This window comes from Colletotrichum higginsianum, chromosome 4 (assembly GCF_001672515.1).
Source record: "Colletotrichum higginsianum IMI 349063 chromosome 4, whole genome shotgun sequence".
Taxonomy (NCBI): domain Eukaryota; kingdom Fungi; phylum Ascomycota; class Sordariomycetes; order Glomerellales; family Glomerellaceae; genus Colletotrichum; species Colletotrichum higginsianum.
This window is the reverse complement of record NC_030957.1, coordinates 3,746,538-3,764,646: the sequence shown is the minus strand read 5'-3', so window position 1 is coordinate 3,764,646 and position 18,109 is coordinate 3,746,538. Positions and strand designations below refer to the sequence as shown.

Genomic DNA, 18,109 nt, shown 5'->3' with positions numbered 1-18,109 from the left:
TTTTTCTTCTTTTTCAAAGGCAGACGGACGGCAACGTTTGCGTACAGCATCGCCCACATCGCCCCCTCCTCATGTCCTCATCTTCCATCTTCTCATATCTCCATGTTCCTCTTGTTCCCGGGGGGGAGGGGTCACCGCTCCGATTTTATTTGCTGGGCCGGGTGTGGGAAAGAGGGGGAAGGAGTTCGCAGGCATCTTGGGATGCACACCGGGCAAGAAATGAGGCCATGGGTGCTTCCAGCGTCGCATTCGATCTCACCAGTCTCTGGGCATGTTTTCTTCCCTACTTGGCCCGCCCCAAGCCTGGACCGTCCTTTGAATCGCTGCCCCGCGGACAGCCGGGAGAAGAGGATGGCCGCCACATAAAATCAACCACAGCTAGCGGCCCTCTCTGTTCCTCGGTGGAGACTCTCGGCCGTTGTCCGTGTTGTTGATGTCGCCATTGTCCCATGCTAGAAGGGCTTAGTTCCAACACCCGCCCTCCCTCCATCTGAACAATGAACAATGATGGATCATGATTGTCAATGTCAAGCCCACGTTCTACACCAGAGGGAGGGAGGGGAGGGGAGGGAGGGGGGTTGGTCGTTCTCCCTCTATGCATCCCACCCTCTCCTCCGCCCGTTTCCGCCTCACAGCTTGTCGTATCGCACCCCGCGCCCCTCGTTTTGCAGTCTGTAGCCTGTACAGATATTCCCTGCCTGTGAAATCTAATCCCAGCCGGGCGGGCACCCTGGGCCTGTACCTGCAAGCGATCAAAAGGCGAGGCTTGCCCGTGCCAGCGCATCGGCAGCATCGAATCCCGCTTGTGCCGCTCGGCTGGGAGACCCCCGTGGGCCGTGGGCCGTGGGCCGTAGTCCGTACGATGTACACGGCATGACATGACGGGATCGGGCGGCAGCAAACACAAATCACCTTTTTTGGGCTGGTCCATCCTTGCTGTTCGTTCCCATGCCAGGGTGCGACATGCATCACGGCATCAGACAGGCCGCATATACTCGTACTACCTGTCCCATGTGTCTTGTGTCCTCACTCAGCGCAACATATCAAGATGCACAAGACGATGCAGAGGACTTTCAGCAGAGTTGCCCGACTGGGAACGACCCATGTACTATCATGAAAGGATGCCGCCGGCATCGTCTCCTCCCTCCATACATCGTTCCCAACGGAGCTTTCACCGTGTTATTGTGTTCGTCATCCCACATGATGCTCGCCGAGTTGCATGGCCAAGAAACGAAGCAAGAAGCAAATAGTGCTCTCGATACGAATGCTCATGCATCCCTCTTGCACACCGCCAGAACGAACCACTCACACTCACAAACACACATTCTCTAACTCTCTCTCTCTCTCTCTCTCTCTCCCTCTCCCTCCCCGCCTCTCTCCTTCCCCTGTTCTCTTTCATCAACAACAATCCGAGGGAATGGTTAAACTAAACGGCCAGGGCGGGCGCGATCGAACTCTATTTCCAGCCCTCGACGAACCATGCCAGCTAGCCCGTCGTCCGGCGCGTAGGAAGCTTGGCTTCTGGAACCAAGGCGCCAGGCAGTCGTCGCTTGTCTCTTGATTCAATCTTGTCCTAGCTCGGATTCCACCCCCCGTTGGAGGGTCCCGATGCCGAATGGTTCACTCTCCCATGGAATCTCTGCTTCAGTCGTGCCTCTGTGATCCGAAATGCCTCGGGGAACCAACTGCTGAGTCGCTGCTTCTCCTCCTCCTTATCCTCCTCGGCCATATCAAGCATCATGGCGACGAGCGCCTTTGCGCACATCCAGCAGAACACCATGCCGTGCCCCTGGAAGCCCGCCGAGACCCAGAGGCCCTCATCTTTGCTGCCGCCGCCGCCGCCGCTGCTGCCCGGCACCTGTCCCACGAACGGGAACCCGTCCGGGCTGAAGCCCATGATGCCCGTCCATTCGGCCCGTAGCCGACCCCCGGCGGCGTCATCGTCGTCGCCCCAGTTGTCGCCAAAGTACCGTGGCGTCGTCTCGTGGAGGTACGAGCTGACGATGGGGTTCAGCCGCGAGTCGTCCGTCGTCCCGTACTCTTCCAGCCCTTCCTCCGGCGCTCGGACGAGGCCGCCGCCGATGACGATGTCGCCGGCGAACGGCGCGCCCGCCGGCCTGGGGATCATGTACTCGTAGCCGCCCTCGTAGATGAAGCTGTACGTCGTCGGCAGGCCTTCCTTGGGCATCTTGGAGCCCGGCCGGTGCGCCACGATCTGGCCGCGCGTCGGCACGATGGCCTCCTGGAACCGCCGGTCGAGAAATGCCGTGTAGCCGTTGGTCGCGAGCACCACCTTCCGCGCCGCGATCCGTCCCTTGGGCGTCTGCACAACCCATCGGCGATGGCCGCTCTCGGCCGTCCCGTCGAGCCTCTCGACGCTGACCGCGGGCGTTTCCGTGAAGAGCTTCAGGCCCTTGTCGACGCACAGCTCCAGCACGCCGGTGGCGAACCGGTACGCCGAGATGCTCCCCGCCTCGTACGCGACACCCCCGTGGAGCCCCTCGCCCGAGACGTGGAACCGGCTTTGCGTCTCGTCGGCGTCGTAGAGATCGTACTTCGAAGCGTCTTCGCCTGGCATGGCTTCCCTCATCGCCTCGATGGCCCGTTTCGCCGCCTCCCACTGGACGGCGTCGTAGATCGCGTCGACCGTCTGGCAGGGTCTGCTCTCCGTCTCCCGGTCCTTGAGATGAGTTGCCGCGAAGGCGTGGACGGCGCGGATGTTGGCGAGCTCGAGACGCGCGATGCGACATGCGGCCTCGGTGCCGAGAGTGGCTTCATGATGGAGGAACGATCTGTAGGACGCCGCTTTTGTGTGGCCGCCGTTGCGACCTGTTGCGCCCGAGGTCACGGTGCGGGCTTCCAACATTGTGATGTCGGGAGGCGATGGCGTTTGTTGCGAGGAGGTCCCGGCAGAGGGCGAGGCGAGGAGGAAGTGGGCCACAGCAGCGCCCGTGATACCGCTTCCTATAATCAGCGTGTCGGTCTCTGATGGCGGTGATGCGCTCGAGCAGTAGTTTGAGAGGCGGGAGGGGGGATAGTGCCAGTAGCTCTCGGTCGGGTTGGCCACCGGGAGAGTGACGGGAATGCGGGCTCTTTTGTCCATGACTGCTCCGCACTGTCGGGTCGAAGTGAGGCTCTTCGCAATCAAGACACACAACGGCGAGGGCACAGATAGGTGTCAGATGAAGTGCTCAATGAGACGGAACGCTCGATGATATGAGGACACAGGGGATAGATAGAAAGCTTCGAGTGCAACACCAGTTGAATGACGTTAAGAGAAAGAAGAGGGCACACACACAGCACGGATGCTCGGATACGCTGTGTAATGTTGCCAGACGCGCCTCTCGCAAATGCATCGGGATGATTCAGTGTGTTGAGTTGTTGTATTTCGTGACACGACATTCAACCAAGAGGGAAGAAGAACCAGCCACTGAGCCAAATACCACAGAAACCCTTGCATAATCACCCCTCCTTCCCCCTCCCCAAGGGCCAAGGCAAGTTGTTTTGCGGGCAATGCGGTGCGGGGTCCGGTTGATGCTACTACGCCGGTCATGTCATCGGTGGCCCGGCCGGGTAGACATGCCCGTTTGGGTATCGCCGTGTCGGCGGTCCACCGGCGACAACCGCCATCGCCAAAGGTTTTCCGGTCTTGCTTCAGTTTAGAAACAACCTACATTCTGTTGCCGCTTCTGACTTTTTCCTTTGACTGTGGTAAGACAAGCCTTTCTTTGAGTCCGGTGAAATAGTGGCTGGACACCCATGTGTGGCAGTTTCGATATTGATGCGGCTGATTGGCTGTACATGTGCACGAGACTGCTATCTCCTTCTGTTGGCTGAATCAAGAATAGACCTAGGAGGCCGGGCTACCTAGACCTGGCGTTTCATGTCATTATAAAAGACTATTGCGCCAGCCAGGCCGCCAAGGTACTGCTGCTGTTGCTGGAGGGTTATCGGCCTTGACAGCACTTCTTCGTCTCATGGTAGAGCTTTTACAACCGTTCAGCTATACCGTATGTGTAAGGATCATCCTTTGGGCCTTCCCTTATGCCGGCTGCTTGAATAGCCTGACCTCATTATCATTACAAGGCACCGTCTTCCAAACTCCTTAATTCACACTCAGTCCCTTGAATAGCCCTCGGGATGTGACAAAATCTAGGACTGGGAAAGCAACTTTGGCATCTATCTCCTTCAGCGCTATTCCTGTTAGAGACAAAATTGGTCAATGTGGGCGAAATTAACCAAGACCAGTCAAGTGTGCACTCGGCCTTTCGGATCAGAATAGATAGATGATTGTTTATGACATCTTGGATAACCTGTCGTCCACTCAATCTCGGCCCTGCGCTTGTCCAGTCCTGTTCCGCAAACTCCATCCGATGCCATGCGAGACACTCTCGGCCTACTCGCTTGCCTTACTCCCAAAATGAAGAAGAAGAAGATGATGGTGATGGCAAGGATGTTGTTCAAGCTTCCCCATTACAGGCACTACCCAGTTTCTTTCTGTGGCCTTAATCCTCCAGAGCTCGATTGTCCCCAGTTGTTCAGGCATGCTTCTTTCCTGCGGAGGCAGGTATCGCACGAGGCGTAAGCCCCTCTGTAGCACTCCCGGTTCGATTTGGCGCACGCCACGCACGGCTCCTCCGCCTTGAATCCGTTTCTCCTGATGTCGTCGGCGCGGACATGGACGTCTCTTGTCGAGGGGGCAATCCTGACGCCCCTCTTGCATTTCGTCGAGCTGCAGGGGCAGTCGACGAGCGTGGCCCTGTCCTGGTGGGGAGTCTCCCCGGTCTGTCCAATCTGCCCAGTACCTTTGGAGGCTTCGCCTCTTTTCTCGGACCGACTCCTGAGCCGGCTCTTTGTTGTTTGTAAGCCATTGCGTGGTTCGGGGCTCATGCGGGAGGCAGAAGCTGTCGTGTGTCGGCGAGGATGAGGGTTGGAGTCGGAATTCGGACTCATCGTGATGTAGAGGCCCTCAGCTGTCGGCTGTTTGGTCGAATTCGGGGGGGAGCAGCCGTGTGCTCTGTCCAATACGGTATTCCGCAGACTCACCAGAGTATCGGCTGCTTCCATCGTTTCTGGTGCACAGTGAATTTTGCCTGGCGTAGGGGAGCCGTTTTCACATGTATCAAAGCGTGACATCGTGCTCATGATGAGTGTAGTGGACGCTTTGGTATATGATACTAGAGAAACCGATGTCAAGGGTGGAAGGGAGGGCCATAGAAGATGTGTCGTGAAGCTTCTTAGGGCTGAGGATGTTGTAGAAGGATGGGGGGGGGAAAGGATACGTTCGTAAAATCCTAGTGGCAATATGCAGGAAACATGAGTTTCTTTGAGTGTGTGTGAGCAGGTAGGTAAGAGCGCGAGTGCCAAGGAGCTTGATGATGCTGGTGTATGAATGTAATGCACCGCCTTTCTCCGGAACACCAGACGAGAACCCCCATGGACGTGGACTTGTAGACGTCCATAAACAGACGATATTTTGGATAGGCTGATCTACGGAACGTGCAGCTTCCAATCTCTCGCCACAAGGTGAACTAGAATGTATGCCACAAGACCTTTTGCTAACTGCAATCTCTCAACATCCCAATACCGATGTCTGTTGCCATATATGGGAACAGGGGCCCTTCTGGGGACACTCTTCTACCACTGGGCAAGAAACATGGACTGTGTTGGAGCGGTTGACAAGTGACGTGATGAATGATTTGCTATAACTAACAGGGGGAACGTTTGTATCTGGGAAAGGTGTTGACCGTGTTGTTGCTTCTGGCCCTTGCCGTGAGACGACATGTGGTCAAGTTGCAATGGGCATTCGTCATCTTCCTTCCCATGTTCTCAGCGTCTACTTCCTCGCCGTCCACAATACCGCAGAGTCACAGGCGTGCTTCCTTCCTCGTGTATAGAGCTCCAACGAGAGACGTTCCTTGGTACGCAGTGCATAAGGTTTGGTCTGGACCAGGCAGAGAAGGTGAGGGTGGACGGCCGGGCTGGAACCCATCGTCGTGGTATCTCCGTCAAGTCAAACTTTTCTTCTGTAGCCCAGCATACAAATTCAAGCAAATCCTCTTCCGACAAGGCCAAGCAAGCAACCACACAGCAAGGCAATATCATCAACACCAGCACCGTCACCAACAACATTGTCAGCATCATCAACATCAACATCAACAGCATCATCAATATCACCGACATTATTACCATCACGACTATTATCCTCAGCATCTTCATCACCCCCATCGCCACTGCCGCCCTTCTTGCCGTCATTCATCTCTTACCTACCATATCCAAGCAACGCCGAAGTATCAGATAGAAAGAAACCCGGAACTCCCTCACAATGGGCCACTCGATGAAAATCGACTACTTATGCAACGAATGGGAAAATGAGGCCGCAGCTCCCAACCCCCCCGAACTCGCCTCCGATGCCCTAGGAATCGCCCTTGAATATAGCACAAAGGCCGGCACACAGAGTCCGCCTGCTTCAAGATCCGCCGCTGGCTCTGTTGGCTACTCCGTCAGCAGCCCTAACAACAACACTTCTACCTCGGCAGTCCCAACCATCCCTACCAGCCCCGTCGGCACCCTCGCCGCCCCTGCCGTCCCTCTCGTCCCTACGATCTCTGCCGTCCCTACTATCTCTGCCATCCCTACTATCTCTGCCGTCCCTACTATTTCTGCCGCTTCTACCAGCCAGAGTTTCCCGGCCGGTACCAACGAGTCCCAAGACGTCCCCGGGGCGACCGCACGTCCTCGGAATCCTCTACCCTCTAAGCGGCCCACGCCCATGACACAAGGCTTCCAGCCCATAAATGGACGGCCGCGGGACCTAGTGCCCTCAGCCCCGATTCCGGCCCCGGTCTCAGCTCCCCAGCCCCAAGCCTCGCAGAAAGCGACCCAGAAGGTCTTGTGCATCTGCACAGCGTGCTCGGGCAATGGGAGCGGCAAACTGGTAGCCCCAAAGACCAAAAAGGAGCATGAGCACGCCGATCGGATTGAGCGGGACGGAGTGAGGGTCGACGACGAGGCTAAATGCCAGAGGTGCAGAGCGGCCAGCCTTGACTGTTTCAAGGGGCATGAGAATTCGATCGTGTGCGGCAACTGTGTCCGGCACAAGGAGAGATGCTCGTGGAACGGGCAATCGAAGAGGAAGAGGGACGCGGCGAGACGCCAGAACCAGGCCGCCCTAGCAGCGCAACGTGGACAACAAGAGGCCGAGACGCCCGTTGCCAACGGAGACGGCGGTGCTGCGGTGCAGGAACAGCCGGCTCCCTGCGACACGAACGGGATGCTGGCTGTCGACCAGCTCTTGCTCGGTGGAAATAGACAGACTGGCGGCGAACAGTCCACGCCCAACAGCGGCGAGGAGAACCGGGAGGGCACGAGCAGCCGGAGTCCAAGCGGGAGCCACACGGCCGATGAGACTGAGTGCCCTCAGCCACCCCACAAGAGACAGCGAAAGAACCCTCCCGCTGCTGGATCTACAGCCTAAGACTCTTTCTCCATCGAACACGGCGATGAAGTGACATGAGTAGGAGCAGTTGAACGCAAAAAGCGAGGGGAAACGGAGGGGGGATTGCAAAGTGCTGATGGCATCGTGGCTCCGTGGGGTTTGTGTATTTATGGGGTCATGTCATGCTTTGTCCGTTCGGTTGTGCGTTTCTCGCTGCTGGTTTTTCTTCGTCTTTTCCGCTCAAAAGGAGGAAGCCTTCCATGTACGCAGAGTGTCGGCGTAATAGATGTGGCCACCCTCTACACTATCTTGAGACTTTTTACCTCAAGGCCATCCGGCAGGATATAATCATGAGAACTGTTCCGAGCACTCGAATAAAATAAACATGAGTGTCGCTTGTAACATGGATACATCCTAGATTCCAGTCTTGAGTGAAGTTGTACTAGGGTAAAGTGACATTGAACAATCATGAGCGCTCATTCGCACTCCCCTTACTGCTTTTCGGGTGAGACGCCGTGCACTATCCATTTGCATGAGGCAATGTGCAGGATATAACACATCGGAGGAAGTCCCGCCAAACTACTGCGTCTCGTTCTGGGCGTAGATGAAATTCGCGCCTGGTCATCGGTCAGTTTCGGCACCGCCGCCGCGGGCCTCTCAACGTGGCCGGGTGAATGTTGTGATTTGACTCACCGACGGCAACAAGACCGTTCTCCTTGGCCCACTTCTGCACGCCGCGGCCTTCCTCGCCGCCCCAGTGCTTCCGCTCTTCCGGCTTGGACAGGTGCAGTTTCTCCTTGGTGCCGTTGGCCGGTACCCAGGCCGTGAAGACGTAGCGGTGCTTGCCCGTCTTGGCAGGCGGCCCGGGGGGCTTGTACTCAACGACGGGGTCCAGGTGGGCGGGCTCGACGCCGGCGGAGATGGTTGGGGAGCTGCTCGTGGCGACCCAGTGGCAGAACTCGGACCAGATGGGGTTCTCGCGCGTGGGCGCGTCGGGGTCGGTCAGGGTCAAGACGTAGGTCGTGGCGATGAGGCTGGCGGACATGGACGAACCGCTGACAAGGGAGACGGCGGGTGCCGACTGGAGCTTGGCCGGCTTCAGGGTGTTGCCGAGGTCAGCGGCGGCGGAGGAGGACCACTCGGCCGAGAGGCCAAGGATGGGTTGGAACTCGTCCAGGACCGTGGGGATGATGCGGGCGTTGGAGAGCCTGTCGAGCCGCATTAGCCAAGCGTCGAACAAGACATGAAGATGAGGAGGAGGAGGAGGAGGAGGAGGAGGAGGAAGAGGCGGAGTTGCTGTGTGTTCGTTTACTCTTCATGGACGCGAGTCAAGTCGGCGTTGGCCTGGAAGACGATCTGGTCTTCGCCGAGAGGAGAAGCGACGGCGGTTGAGGTGCAGCATAGGGCAACGGCCGCAGCCAGGAACTTGCTTGCAAGGGAGGAGGCCGTCATGGTCGAAGTCTGGGGCCGGTTCCGAACGGCGTTCACCTCCAAGACAGTGCGTGTGCGTTGTGCCGTGAGTTAAGCAGGATATGATGCCAAGAATGCTTGGTGCCGAGGGTTCAGGTCATGGGTGCTAAGGGTGAAGAATTGAAGCGGGTTTGGGTGTTTGGCGCACTGGTTTCGCAGGGAGAGGAGGTGATCGATGTGTGTGTGTGTGTGTGTGTGTGTTTGTGTGGTGGTGATGATGATGTCATGCCCATGTGTTCTGGCGTGCTTTCTGCCCCCTCCAGGGGCTGGAGCGCGCTGAGGAGCACTAACGCGCGGGTAAGCACAGAGTACCTAAGCTGTTTTAACCCCTCCCGCCCGGAGCCGGCCCCTGTCCCCGCTGCGCACCGGCGACGGCGCCGGCGCCATCCCAAATGGGAACAAATATGCCGGGTCTGACCACGAACGACAACTTTATTTCAGCTTCACTCGTATTGAGACGCAGGATTTTGCTCATGGATAGAGATGGATAGAGGCGGGAAACACTGCGTGAGCTGGTTTTGGTGCTTTGTTGATCTGCCCGGCTCTCCTTAGCGGCTTCGGCGACACTGGCTCCTGGTGCCAGATGTGTCCTGCTGCCTTGAGCCTGGGATATTTTCCTTGCGAGTTGTCGTGAGGAAACATACTGGATGTCCGCCATTCAAACCCTTCACTTTCCTGCCGCAGTTTGGAAAGTTGAAACCGGCCTTCGAGCAGTTTGGGTCGCAGGGCACTCCGGGCTAAGCTTTATGACGGGTCACGATTCCTTGACTCGCTTTACGACCATGCCGTTCTGGGCTACGGGTCAGTATGACTGATAACATAAATTAAGTCCTTCTTCTGGCGGACCCAGATCGTACGTGGTCGTATCACAAGCTAGAGTATCCGGCTGCCTGGAAGGTCGTTCACTCCCTTCGGTGACGATCAGTAACCAGTCCGCCCGCGGCAGCAAGAGTTTTTCTCGTTCATTTAGCGCAAAGAATTTATTTTTTTTCTCTTCCGGCAGACTCCCGTGTTTCGGCGAGCCGTTGCCGCCGCCGTCGTCGTCCATCGGTCTATTTTCAGATCTCCTATATCACACAGCCCAAAGGGGGCGGTTATAATAGGAGAGAACATCAACATTTCAAGGTTATGGAGATCCGCGCCCCTTTCTTTTCTTCCTTTTTCTTTTGTGGAGAAAGGTCACATTGGTACCCCCTCCCAAGGCTTTTTTGGACCTTTGGTTGCAGGGTGTGCGGGCTCAGGACAACTGGCTCAGCAGCGGAGGGAGTCTCGACATTAAAAAACAACATCTACTGTCTCCTTTTTTTTTTTTTCCCTCCCCCGGTTGCTCTGTGCTGGTCGATATTGCTTGGCTTTCTCGGCCCGCTTGGCTCTCGGCCTTCTTGGCTAACCGTCAACTCCATTGTTTTGCATCCGTGGACCATGTGTGCAAGTGGGATAGATATGTATGACATGAAGAGTACAGTCAATCTTTCCACTTCGACCACAGACCGTGACTGAGGAGGGCTAGATGTGAAAGTGCGGTGGCCGGTTGGCAACTGAGACCAAGCAAGCTCCTTGGGACAATCGCGATACAGCCCAGCCGGGCGTCGCCAAGGTGGATTTTTGGCAACATCTTTCCGTCTGGTCGCGCGACCTGGACGACCGGGTTAAACATGACCAATAGGAAAGCAAGCTGCGGCGTTCCGAATAATTAGAATTTGGTCCCGTGGGTCGAACGAGAGAAAAAAAAAACCCCCCATGGGCCGATGACGAGGGGGGGCCAGCAACACCGTGAACAACCACTTCATGGAGAACAAAACGTGTCTTTTTGGGGTAGACGTGCACTGGGCAATAAACGATCCGTCGACTCTGCATGGTTTTCCTTTTTTATCTATCCGCAGTATGGATACAGAGTATAATCTCGTAAGTTTCCAGGGCCCCGTCTATCGCCCCCCCCCCCCCCCACGGCTCAGAACTCTCCCTTTCTCCCTCTTCTCTTTGCTCTCCCTCGCGGTTAGTCATGGCTGAGCAGTTCCAATCACTAATTACGCCGAATCAGTCAGTCGCACTTAACAATCCCTCTCCTCCTTCCCTCGAAAAGTGGACGGTGACCTTGGATCTCCACGTGGCTGATTACATGGCCAAACTATCTATGTACTATACCGAGATGGCTGTGCAGGGCGGACGAGGGTGGCTAGCTAGCGCCCGACAGCTTAGGAAACGAATCGCGTGGCCCAGCATCTCGTCCACTTGTCTACGTTACGTCACACCCAAGAAAGCATGGCTCCATCTTCAAGACAACCAATGTCTCCAAACACCAAAAACCGGGCCGCCCCAAGGGGTCTTGGGAGTTGGGATGGGGAGGGGCGGAAGGGATAGAGAGCAGGGCTGAGATGCCGATCGTGTCACAAACCGGGCGCTCACCCCACAGCCCACAGTCCAAACAGAAAGCCCGTCGCACATGCTGCCCAATGTTTTACATATTCCATACTGTACTCTGTACTGCCTGCTTGCTTGACTATCCAACCAAACATGTTTTGTACGTACGCGTCCATGATGACTGCGACCCACGACCCAACCCAATTTCACTGCCCGGTCAGCCGGAGGAGGGGGGGGGGGGGGCTATTTCTTCCGATTTCGGGAACTTCACCCTCACCGCAGCTGCAGGCAACCGTCTTCATGCTGGTACGGTGACCCTTGTTGTGTGATGTTGTGTATCAGGGGCCGTTTGGGAGGTTCCGGTTACTTTGTGCCCATCCCATCTCGTCTCAACTTTGAAAGAACTCTCCTGCTCCCCTTCTTTTGACAACGCTACTTACTCATCGAGCACATCATCAAACTCATCGTCCTACCCAGTATCAGCGTCACATCAGAGAGACGACCATGGCTTCTGTGGCCTCGTGTTCGTCCATGCTCGTGGCAATATGGACGTCGTTGAGTCGCTGCATCCAGCGGAGGTTCTTTCGTGTCTTTGCCATCTGTTTCATCGTCTTTCTCGGCCTTGCTTTCCACCTCACTCACCGTCACCACCATCCTCATCACGAGCCTTTCGAGGCCCCGATCACGAAACCCATCGTCCACGGCAACCCAGTCGACAGCCTACCGGAGCCCTCGTACGCCCTGGACCCTTTTCCTCATTCGCCTCAACACCCTCCAAAGAACGGCACCACCGACGGTTCCTCAAAGCCCTGGCTTGCGGCAGTCATCTCCACAGCCTCAGACATTGAGCGCCGCATGCTTATTCGGTCGACGTGGATGCGGTTGTTCGAGGACGTCCCTTTTGACGGACGCTTCGTCGTGTCCAACCCTGGGCCGCGGTGGACGGAGGTCGTGGCCAACGAGAACCGCACCTTTGGGGACATGATCGTGCTTGACCACATCGCCGAGGATGATGTCACGGCCAACACCATCAAGACGCTCGAGTTTTACAAGTGGCTCGTCGACCATGAACTTCATTACGAGTTCGTCTCCAAGATGGACACCGATCTATGGCTCAACGCCCGCGGCTTTTGGGACCGTTTCCTCTCGCCGCGGCTATCTACGGACGCCGCCACGGGCGTCCAGAGAAGCACCGTTCGCAAGACCCTCATCGGCGAGCTCTACTACTCCCCGACTTGGGACCTTGTTTTCCCACACGGGGCCATGTACACCGCCACCTGGGATATGGTCCAGCTCTTGGCCCATCTTCAGGGCAAGCAAAATGTGGTTACCGGAGAAGACATGGCGGTCGCCACCCTCATGTTGAACGGACGTGAGAGGGCCAGCTTTGTCAACTTCAGGGGCACTGAGAAGTTCGACTACGACGACGATGACGCCCGCCACGACGGTACGGCGTGGGCGAGGACGAGGACGCACCCTAGCGCCATCCAGCACGCACTCGTCGGCCAAGACGCCATTGCCATCCACCAGCTCAAGGACGAGAGCCTGTGGTTCAAGGTTGCCGATTGTTTCGACAGGGACGGCGTCAAGCCAGCGCCAAAGACCTCCCATTCGGAGCCGGAGTCCCAGAAGCCCATGTCCGTACGTTGGCACGATTTCTGGTTCTGGATGGGCGTCTCGGACCGCTACGACGCGAGGTTTGAGCGGATACCCGACTTCTTGTGGACGAGGGAGGATGGGCACTGGATATGTGATGGGATATGGGACTTGGGGACTACAAAGACGGGGTTTGTGGGAGGGCAAAGCGACTAGCTTCTTGTGTTTTGGTCTGCACTTATGATATCCAACATTTATGATGATTATTAATGAAAGCTTCGAACAACCTTCTGGCCGTCCGACATCACATTGCGGCGCCGGCTCCATCCTTGTACCGCCGGCGATTGAACAGACCAGGGACTGGTCTCTCGCCAGTCTAAACATGTTCCCGACGTCTATGGTCGTTTCAAGGTCATTCTACCGTTTCTTCAGCCGAAGCGACGACTGGCATACCGCCATCACATGGCCCATCAAACCCAATGAAGGCTGTCTTGAGCCCCAGTTCCAAGGTCAGCCTGAATTTGGCCGGGATCCAAAACTCGGCGCGTTGAGACAACTGTCCTCTTTGTTGGTTCTGACAACGAACAAGCATGAGGGTGCTTTGAGTGTTCGCGGGGGGGGGCAATTCCTGCTACCTGTTCTCAGTCCGTGCCACGCTTCGAGGGACCTTTGTACATAAGAACTCTAACTCGCGCTGGCTAACGAACCACGGTAGCTCCTCACCGATACGAACACGGAAAGCTTACACAGGCGGAGTCGCGTGGGGACCTGGAAGCAGTCTGGCAAGACCACTTGGACGTTCGGGTCGAAATACACCTCCAGCAAGCCTGGTTACCTGACTTGGGCCACGGTAGGTGGGACACAACCTGCGAAAGACCCTGGTGGGGGCGATTTCAACTTCAAGCTTGTCAATATTGTGCTTCACCCTCAACTTTTTGAAATGCATCACCATACGGTGCCATGCTCGGCTGTTAGTTGCTGATATCTTTGTGCCTTGTTGTCTAAGCATGCGGAGTAAGTCTCATTAGCCAACATACCTGGAGCTACCTTAGTATGCGTAACAGCCTGACGAAGGTACGGGAATACGTCTGTCGGGGCTCTTTGGGTTCTGAAACGGCGCATTCCGTTTCATCACTCAATCATGGATTGATTTGCAATGCTAATAGGCCTTGTTCTCTAGTATCTAGTACTAGGTAGTTTTAGGTCAGAGGCTGTTTAGTGTCTTTTTGTAGAGAATATGTGTTTGGTTTTTGTTTTCATCATCAGTAGACCAGCTATAGCAAGCACTAACAACAATAAGAGTGGTTCTAATCTTTCTTGTTAACACCAAGTCAGTCGTACTATTGTTAGTCAGCAGTACTCAACCACTCTGCTTTTATTTTAATTGCTGGAAATATCAACTCTTGAAGGAGCTATCCACCTGTATTACTGATAAAATGATCATAGTTGCCGAATGACCCAAAGAATGACCTTGTTACACGCGAAGAGGTTGAAGGCGGTTCCTCAAAACTCGGTCTTCTCCTATGTTCTATAGTCTCATCGCCCCCCAAGTCCTTCCAATCGGCCACACAACATCATGTTCAATCCATCTCTGGATCCCGCTGGTTTCTACAGTTGTCCCGTGCTATGGTGTAGGTTATCAAGAGAATAGTCTGCTCAGTAGAGCCCCTATATAGCTGCTAAAGGCGCCTGGTCATCAGCCTTGAGGATATTCTCATCGTCACTCGGTTTTGATAGGTGACACGATCACATTGATGGCAAATCAAGGCCGCTTTGGTCGAAGTGTATGATCTCGGCATTGCTAGCGGTGGCCTGATGAGGCGCTTGTTAATTTGCTCCTGGCAGACGACAACCTGGACCACCTCTATCTTCATGATCATGGCAATTGTTATCCGATGGCGGGCTACTATGTGTTTGAAGCTGATGTTGCCACCTTCGAAAGTGTCTTATTGCAGACTGATTGAGACATCAGGACCCATGGACCAAGAGCTACAGATTATAGCTTGTGACAGGAGTGTTCAGCGACCTTCACAGTCAATCATCTCTGGTATTGCTGGAAGTTTTGGTTATAGCTGGTCTGACTTCCTTGCTGCTCCTCCTAGCCCAGCGGTTTCCGCTCCGCAAAACTCTCTGAGTCGTTTGGATTGACTTTGAACTGCTTCGAGGCGCTCAACATCACTCTCAACTGCTCAGGTCAGCTGACAACCCATGTCAGATTCAAGTACAATGAACGTCTTCTTCGGTTTTATGAAGGAGCGCTCACGTGTGTGACCTCCCAGATCCCCCAAGGTCAACGTTCTTAATGCCGATGGAGTCAAAGCCATTTGCACTACAGAATGCAAGCAGTCACTTCTCATCCTTCAATCCAAGTGGCAGAATAGCTGCAAACCCCATAAAGATGTTCTTAACCACAACTTGGTGCTCTACCTAGGTCTAAGTTGTGTGAATAACTTCTACGTCTTTTTGCCATTCTTCCCTCTAATTCTAGAGATAAAAGGCAAACAAAAACTGCAGCCATCCACGCAGTGGACCAGTACATTTATGCGTAAAACATACCATGCCACAAGAACAGGCAGGTGCCCTTTCCACCTCAAGCCAACCATTTGGGGCACATGCTTAGGAAATACACTACAGGAGTCAGGAGATCCATACAACAACATCCTAGATAAATAGAGATTTCAGACCAATATTACGTCCCACTTTTGTAATAATTGCATTCTAAGGCCAGTAGAAGTCGAAATCAACTCGCCCATCGAACAGAGCAAAACCCACGCCGCCAAGTTCCAACTAGCCATCCCCTGTCGCTGAAAAGCTAGCTATACCTATACCAGCCCGGCTCCTTACATCTTCAGCCCAACGTCGTCGGCTCCAATAGGGGCAGAGTCTTCAGTATTAGTTCCTCAAACATGGTCTGCTTAGAGTATGTCTCAAACTGTGCTTCTATTACCAAGTTTAGAAGATAACACATGCGGAAGCATCTCTGCAGAATAGAGCGTATCAAGTAAGGGCCTCATCATGTCTACCCAAGCCGTGCAAAGTTCATTTTTTGTCGTCCAGAGCTCGTGCGACTCAATGCTCGAGGAATACAGCGCAACCCAGGAGGACCTTGCCAAACAGAACACCATGATTGCCAAGCGGGCCGGTGATAGTGCTGGTCGTCGTCCAGCTCCGAGCCGTGAAGACCGTTGTAGAGGCTTACGACCTGGACAGCGCTGAAGTATGCCCAGCCGACGTACTTGCGGTCGCAGCCCTCAATAGGCGGGTGGCCGCCCGTGTCAATGGCATAGTCAGGATCCCAGTGCTCGCGGTCAGGCGTCCATAGCCGGGGGGGGGGGCTTCAAAGGATGCTGGCTGCGCCGGAAGGCGTCAAGGAGGTCGAGGCACTCCTTTTCAACGTACAGGCAGCACTTGAAGCGGGGGAGCTTAGACGCAACGACCGGGTCGACGACTCCTCCGTCCATAGTGCGCTAGACCCAGCCGTTGAAGTGCTTTCGCACTTCAACCTTGATGAGACCGTTCTGAGCGTCGCAGTTCTCGATGACGACCTAGTCGAGGTATCTCTTCAGGAGTTCAGTGCGGCGGCTCTAACAAGGTAGTCGTGGCAGTTTTGCTTCAGCTGGATGAGGTAGCGGGTCCAAGTCTGGTCGGTGCCGTCACCATAGGCGCAGCGGTAATCAACAAAGCCTCATGTGTGAAATCTCATGAGTATTATTTTGAGGGGCATCCAGTGGATCAAGTCTTTTCTGTACCCGTTGACGTGCTTGGGTGGCTCTTCGAGCGTTCTCAAGGGAGTCTTAAAACCTTGAAACCATTATGAACGTGTTTGGTGAAATCTAGATGGTGAGCCACATCCGTATGACGTAATTCATGGACAGTGACGCGGTGCTAGGAGATCTACTGGCTTTTGAGCGGTGCTACAATTGTCACGCTTCTTGGGACATTCTGGAAATTTTGTACGTGGAAGGATCGATGCCACCCTCGTCAATTATGCCGAAGCACGCAATCTCGGAATAGCGGCAAGACGGAAATAAGTCTCAATCATCCACCAGCTTGTATCCTTATATTTATATGACGAATCTCCAAGGGATAAAGGAACCATTTCAACTAACAGTTAAGCTTGTTTGCCCAAGATGAAGATAAACTGTTTAAAGAGTATTTGCCGCAAATGGCAACTCTGCTGCCTGTGGCGTATTTATTCAGACTGAAATACAGCGATTGAGTAGGTCATATATCATCCTGGAACCAAAGAAGATAATCTCGAAGAAGAGATGTAATCATTGTGAACCTTTTTCTCTGCTACTGCAGATGTGTGTGTCAAACGGAGATGAGCGTGCTTTTGAGGCTGTCAATTTCTCCAACAAATGCAGGAGGTGGAGAAGTAGCCCGGAATGGGGGTAAGCGTAGATGACCTGACGAGGTTCCTTTGTGTACGAAGAGACCAAAAGCGTAAAGAAAAAAGAGACCCCCGTCACTTGCACCTGGACCCTGGTTCTACTTGGTGGGTGATGGACAGGGATGAGTGTTCTGAAGTTCGTATAGTGGACTCACAGATCAAGTCAGAAATACACTCCGAGCCTCAGCACGCTCCAGAAGCAAGCCCAGTGTGAGGTGTCATGCCAGCTACATTTCGGTCGAATAATCGCTTGGACCCATGAGGTGCATACGAGGGCTGGTATGCCATCCGGAGACACCTTCTTCGTAGCGGAGTGGAGCAGTAAAAGGAAAGGATCTTCTGCAACCTTCTCCTGAGTCTTTCGTGATTAGCTTGTGCCCACTTCATGAGTTTAGAAGAAGCGGAGAGGACAGGCCAAGGGCCATGGCGCACCGACTGAGGTCTGGATTTTCAACCATAGCCATCTAAGTCCTGTGACTCCATTAAACTATTGCTCAGCTTCAGTATTTACTTGGGACTAGTACGGCAACGAAGGTGTTGTAGAAACCCATAACCACACGAAGAGCTGACTGTTGACCTTTCCTACCGAGGACAAAACCCAGCCCGCCCGTGGGACCAGCTGCAAAATCAGACGATGTCGACCATGGGTGCCCTTATGAAGACCCCCTTGCAACAACGGCCCTACCCCATGCACCATGCATGCGCAGAACCTCGGCCTCTTGTTCCGGAACAGAGGAGAGTGAAGGCGCCAAGTTCATTTCCAACGAAGCAATGGACTTTTTCGTATCGTCGCTTAGAACGAATGCAACCTCAGGGCTGAGGACCCCTGTCGGGCAACGCGCCGCTAGTCC

The 18,109-nt window shown here is 54.7% G+C and overlaps 7 protein-coding genes across 7 annotated transcripts; 3 read left to right on the top strand and 4 right to left on the bottom strand.

Moving 5' to 3' along the window:
• Nucleotides 1-1,573: 1,573 nt before the first annotated feature.
• CH63R_06437 (FAD dependent oxidoreductase) lies at nucleotides 1,574-3,103 on the bottom strand (the record flags this gene model as incomplete). The annotated part of the gene is made up of 1 exon (XM_018301412.1): nucleotides 1,574-3,103. The coding sequence occupies one exon, from the start codon at nucleotides 3,101-3,103 to the stop codon at nucleotides 1,574-1,576; it is 1,530 nt and encodes a 509-aa protein (XP_018159262.1).
• A 1,379-nt stretch (nucleotides 3,104-4,482) lies between these two features.
• On the bottom strand, nucleotides 4,483-5,145 carry CH63R_06436 (uncharacterized protein; the record flags this gene model as incomplete). The annotated part of the gene is made up of 1 exon (XM_018301411.1): nucleotides 4,483-5,145. One exon carries the CDS (start codon nucleotides 5,143-5,145, stop codon nucleotides 4,483-4,485), a length of 663 nt encoding a protein of 220 aa, XP_018159261.1.
• Nucleotides 5,146-5,798: 653 nt separating this feature from the next.
• On the top strand, nucleotides 5,799-6,301 carry CH63R_06435 (uncharacterized protein; the record flags this gene model as incomplete). The annotated part of the gene is given in 2 exon segments (XM_018301410.1): nucleotides 5,799-5,889; nucleotides 5,898-6,301. Coding segments are annotated over 2 exon segments (495 nt in total).
• Nucleotides 6,302-6,325: 24 nt separating this feature from the next.
• CH63R_06434 (uncharacterized protein) lies at nucleotides 6,326-7,477 on the top strand (the record flags this gene model as incomplete). Its single annotated transcript, XM_018301409.1, has 1 exon — nucleotides 6,326-7,477. One exon carries the CDS (start codon nucleotides 6,326-6,328, stop codon nucleotides 7,475-7,477), a length of 1,152 nt encoding a protein of 383 aa, XP_018159259.1.
• A 540-nt stretch (nucleotides 7,478-8,017) lies between these two features.
• CH63R_06433 (Phosphatidylethanolamine-binding protein) lies at nucleotides 8,018-8,890 on the bottom strand (the record flags this gene model as incomplete). The annotated part of the gene is made up of 3 exons (XM_018301408.1): nucleotides 8,018-8,055; nucleotides 8,132-8,646; nucleotides 8,751-8,890. The coding sequence occupies 3 exons, from the start codon at nucleotides 8,888-8,890 to the stop codon at nucleotides 8,018-8,020; spliced, it is 693 nt and encodes a 230-aa protein (XP_018159258.1).
• A 2,883-nt stretch (nucleotides 8,891-11,773) lies between these two features.
• On the top strand, nucleotides 11,774-13,081 carry CH63R_06432 (putative Beta-1,3-N-acetylgalactosaminyltransferase 2; the record flags this gene model as incomplete). Its single annotated transcript, XM_018301407.1, has 1 exon — nucleotides 11,774-13,081. One exon carries the CDS (start codon nucleotides 11,774-11,776, stop codon nucleotides 13,079-13,081), a length of 1,308 nt encoding a protein of 435 aa, XP_018159257.1.
• Nucleotides 13,082-15,884: 2,803 nt separating this feature from the next.
• On the bottom strand, nucleotides 15,885-16,326 carry CH63R_06431 (uncharacterized protein; the record flags this gene model as incomplete). Its single annotated transcript, XM_018301406.1, has 2 exons — nucleotides 15,885-16,200; nucleotides 16,265-16,326. The coding sequence occupies 2 exons, from the start codon at nucleotides 16,324-16,326 to the stop codon at nucleotides 15,885-15,887; spliced, it is 378 nt and encodes a 125-aa protein (XP_018159256.1).
• Between the last annotated feature and the right edge of the window lie 1,783 nt (nucleotides 16,327-18,109).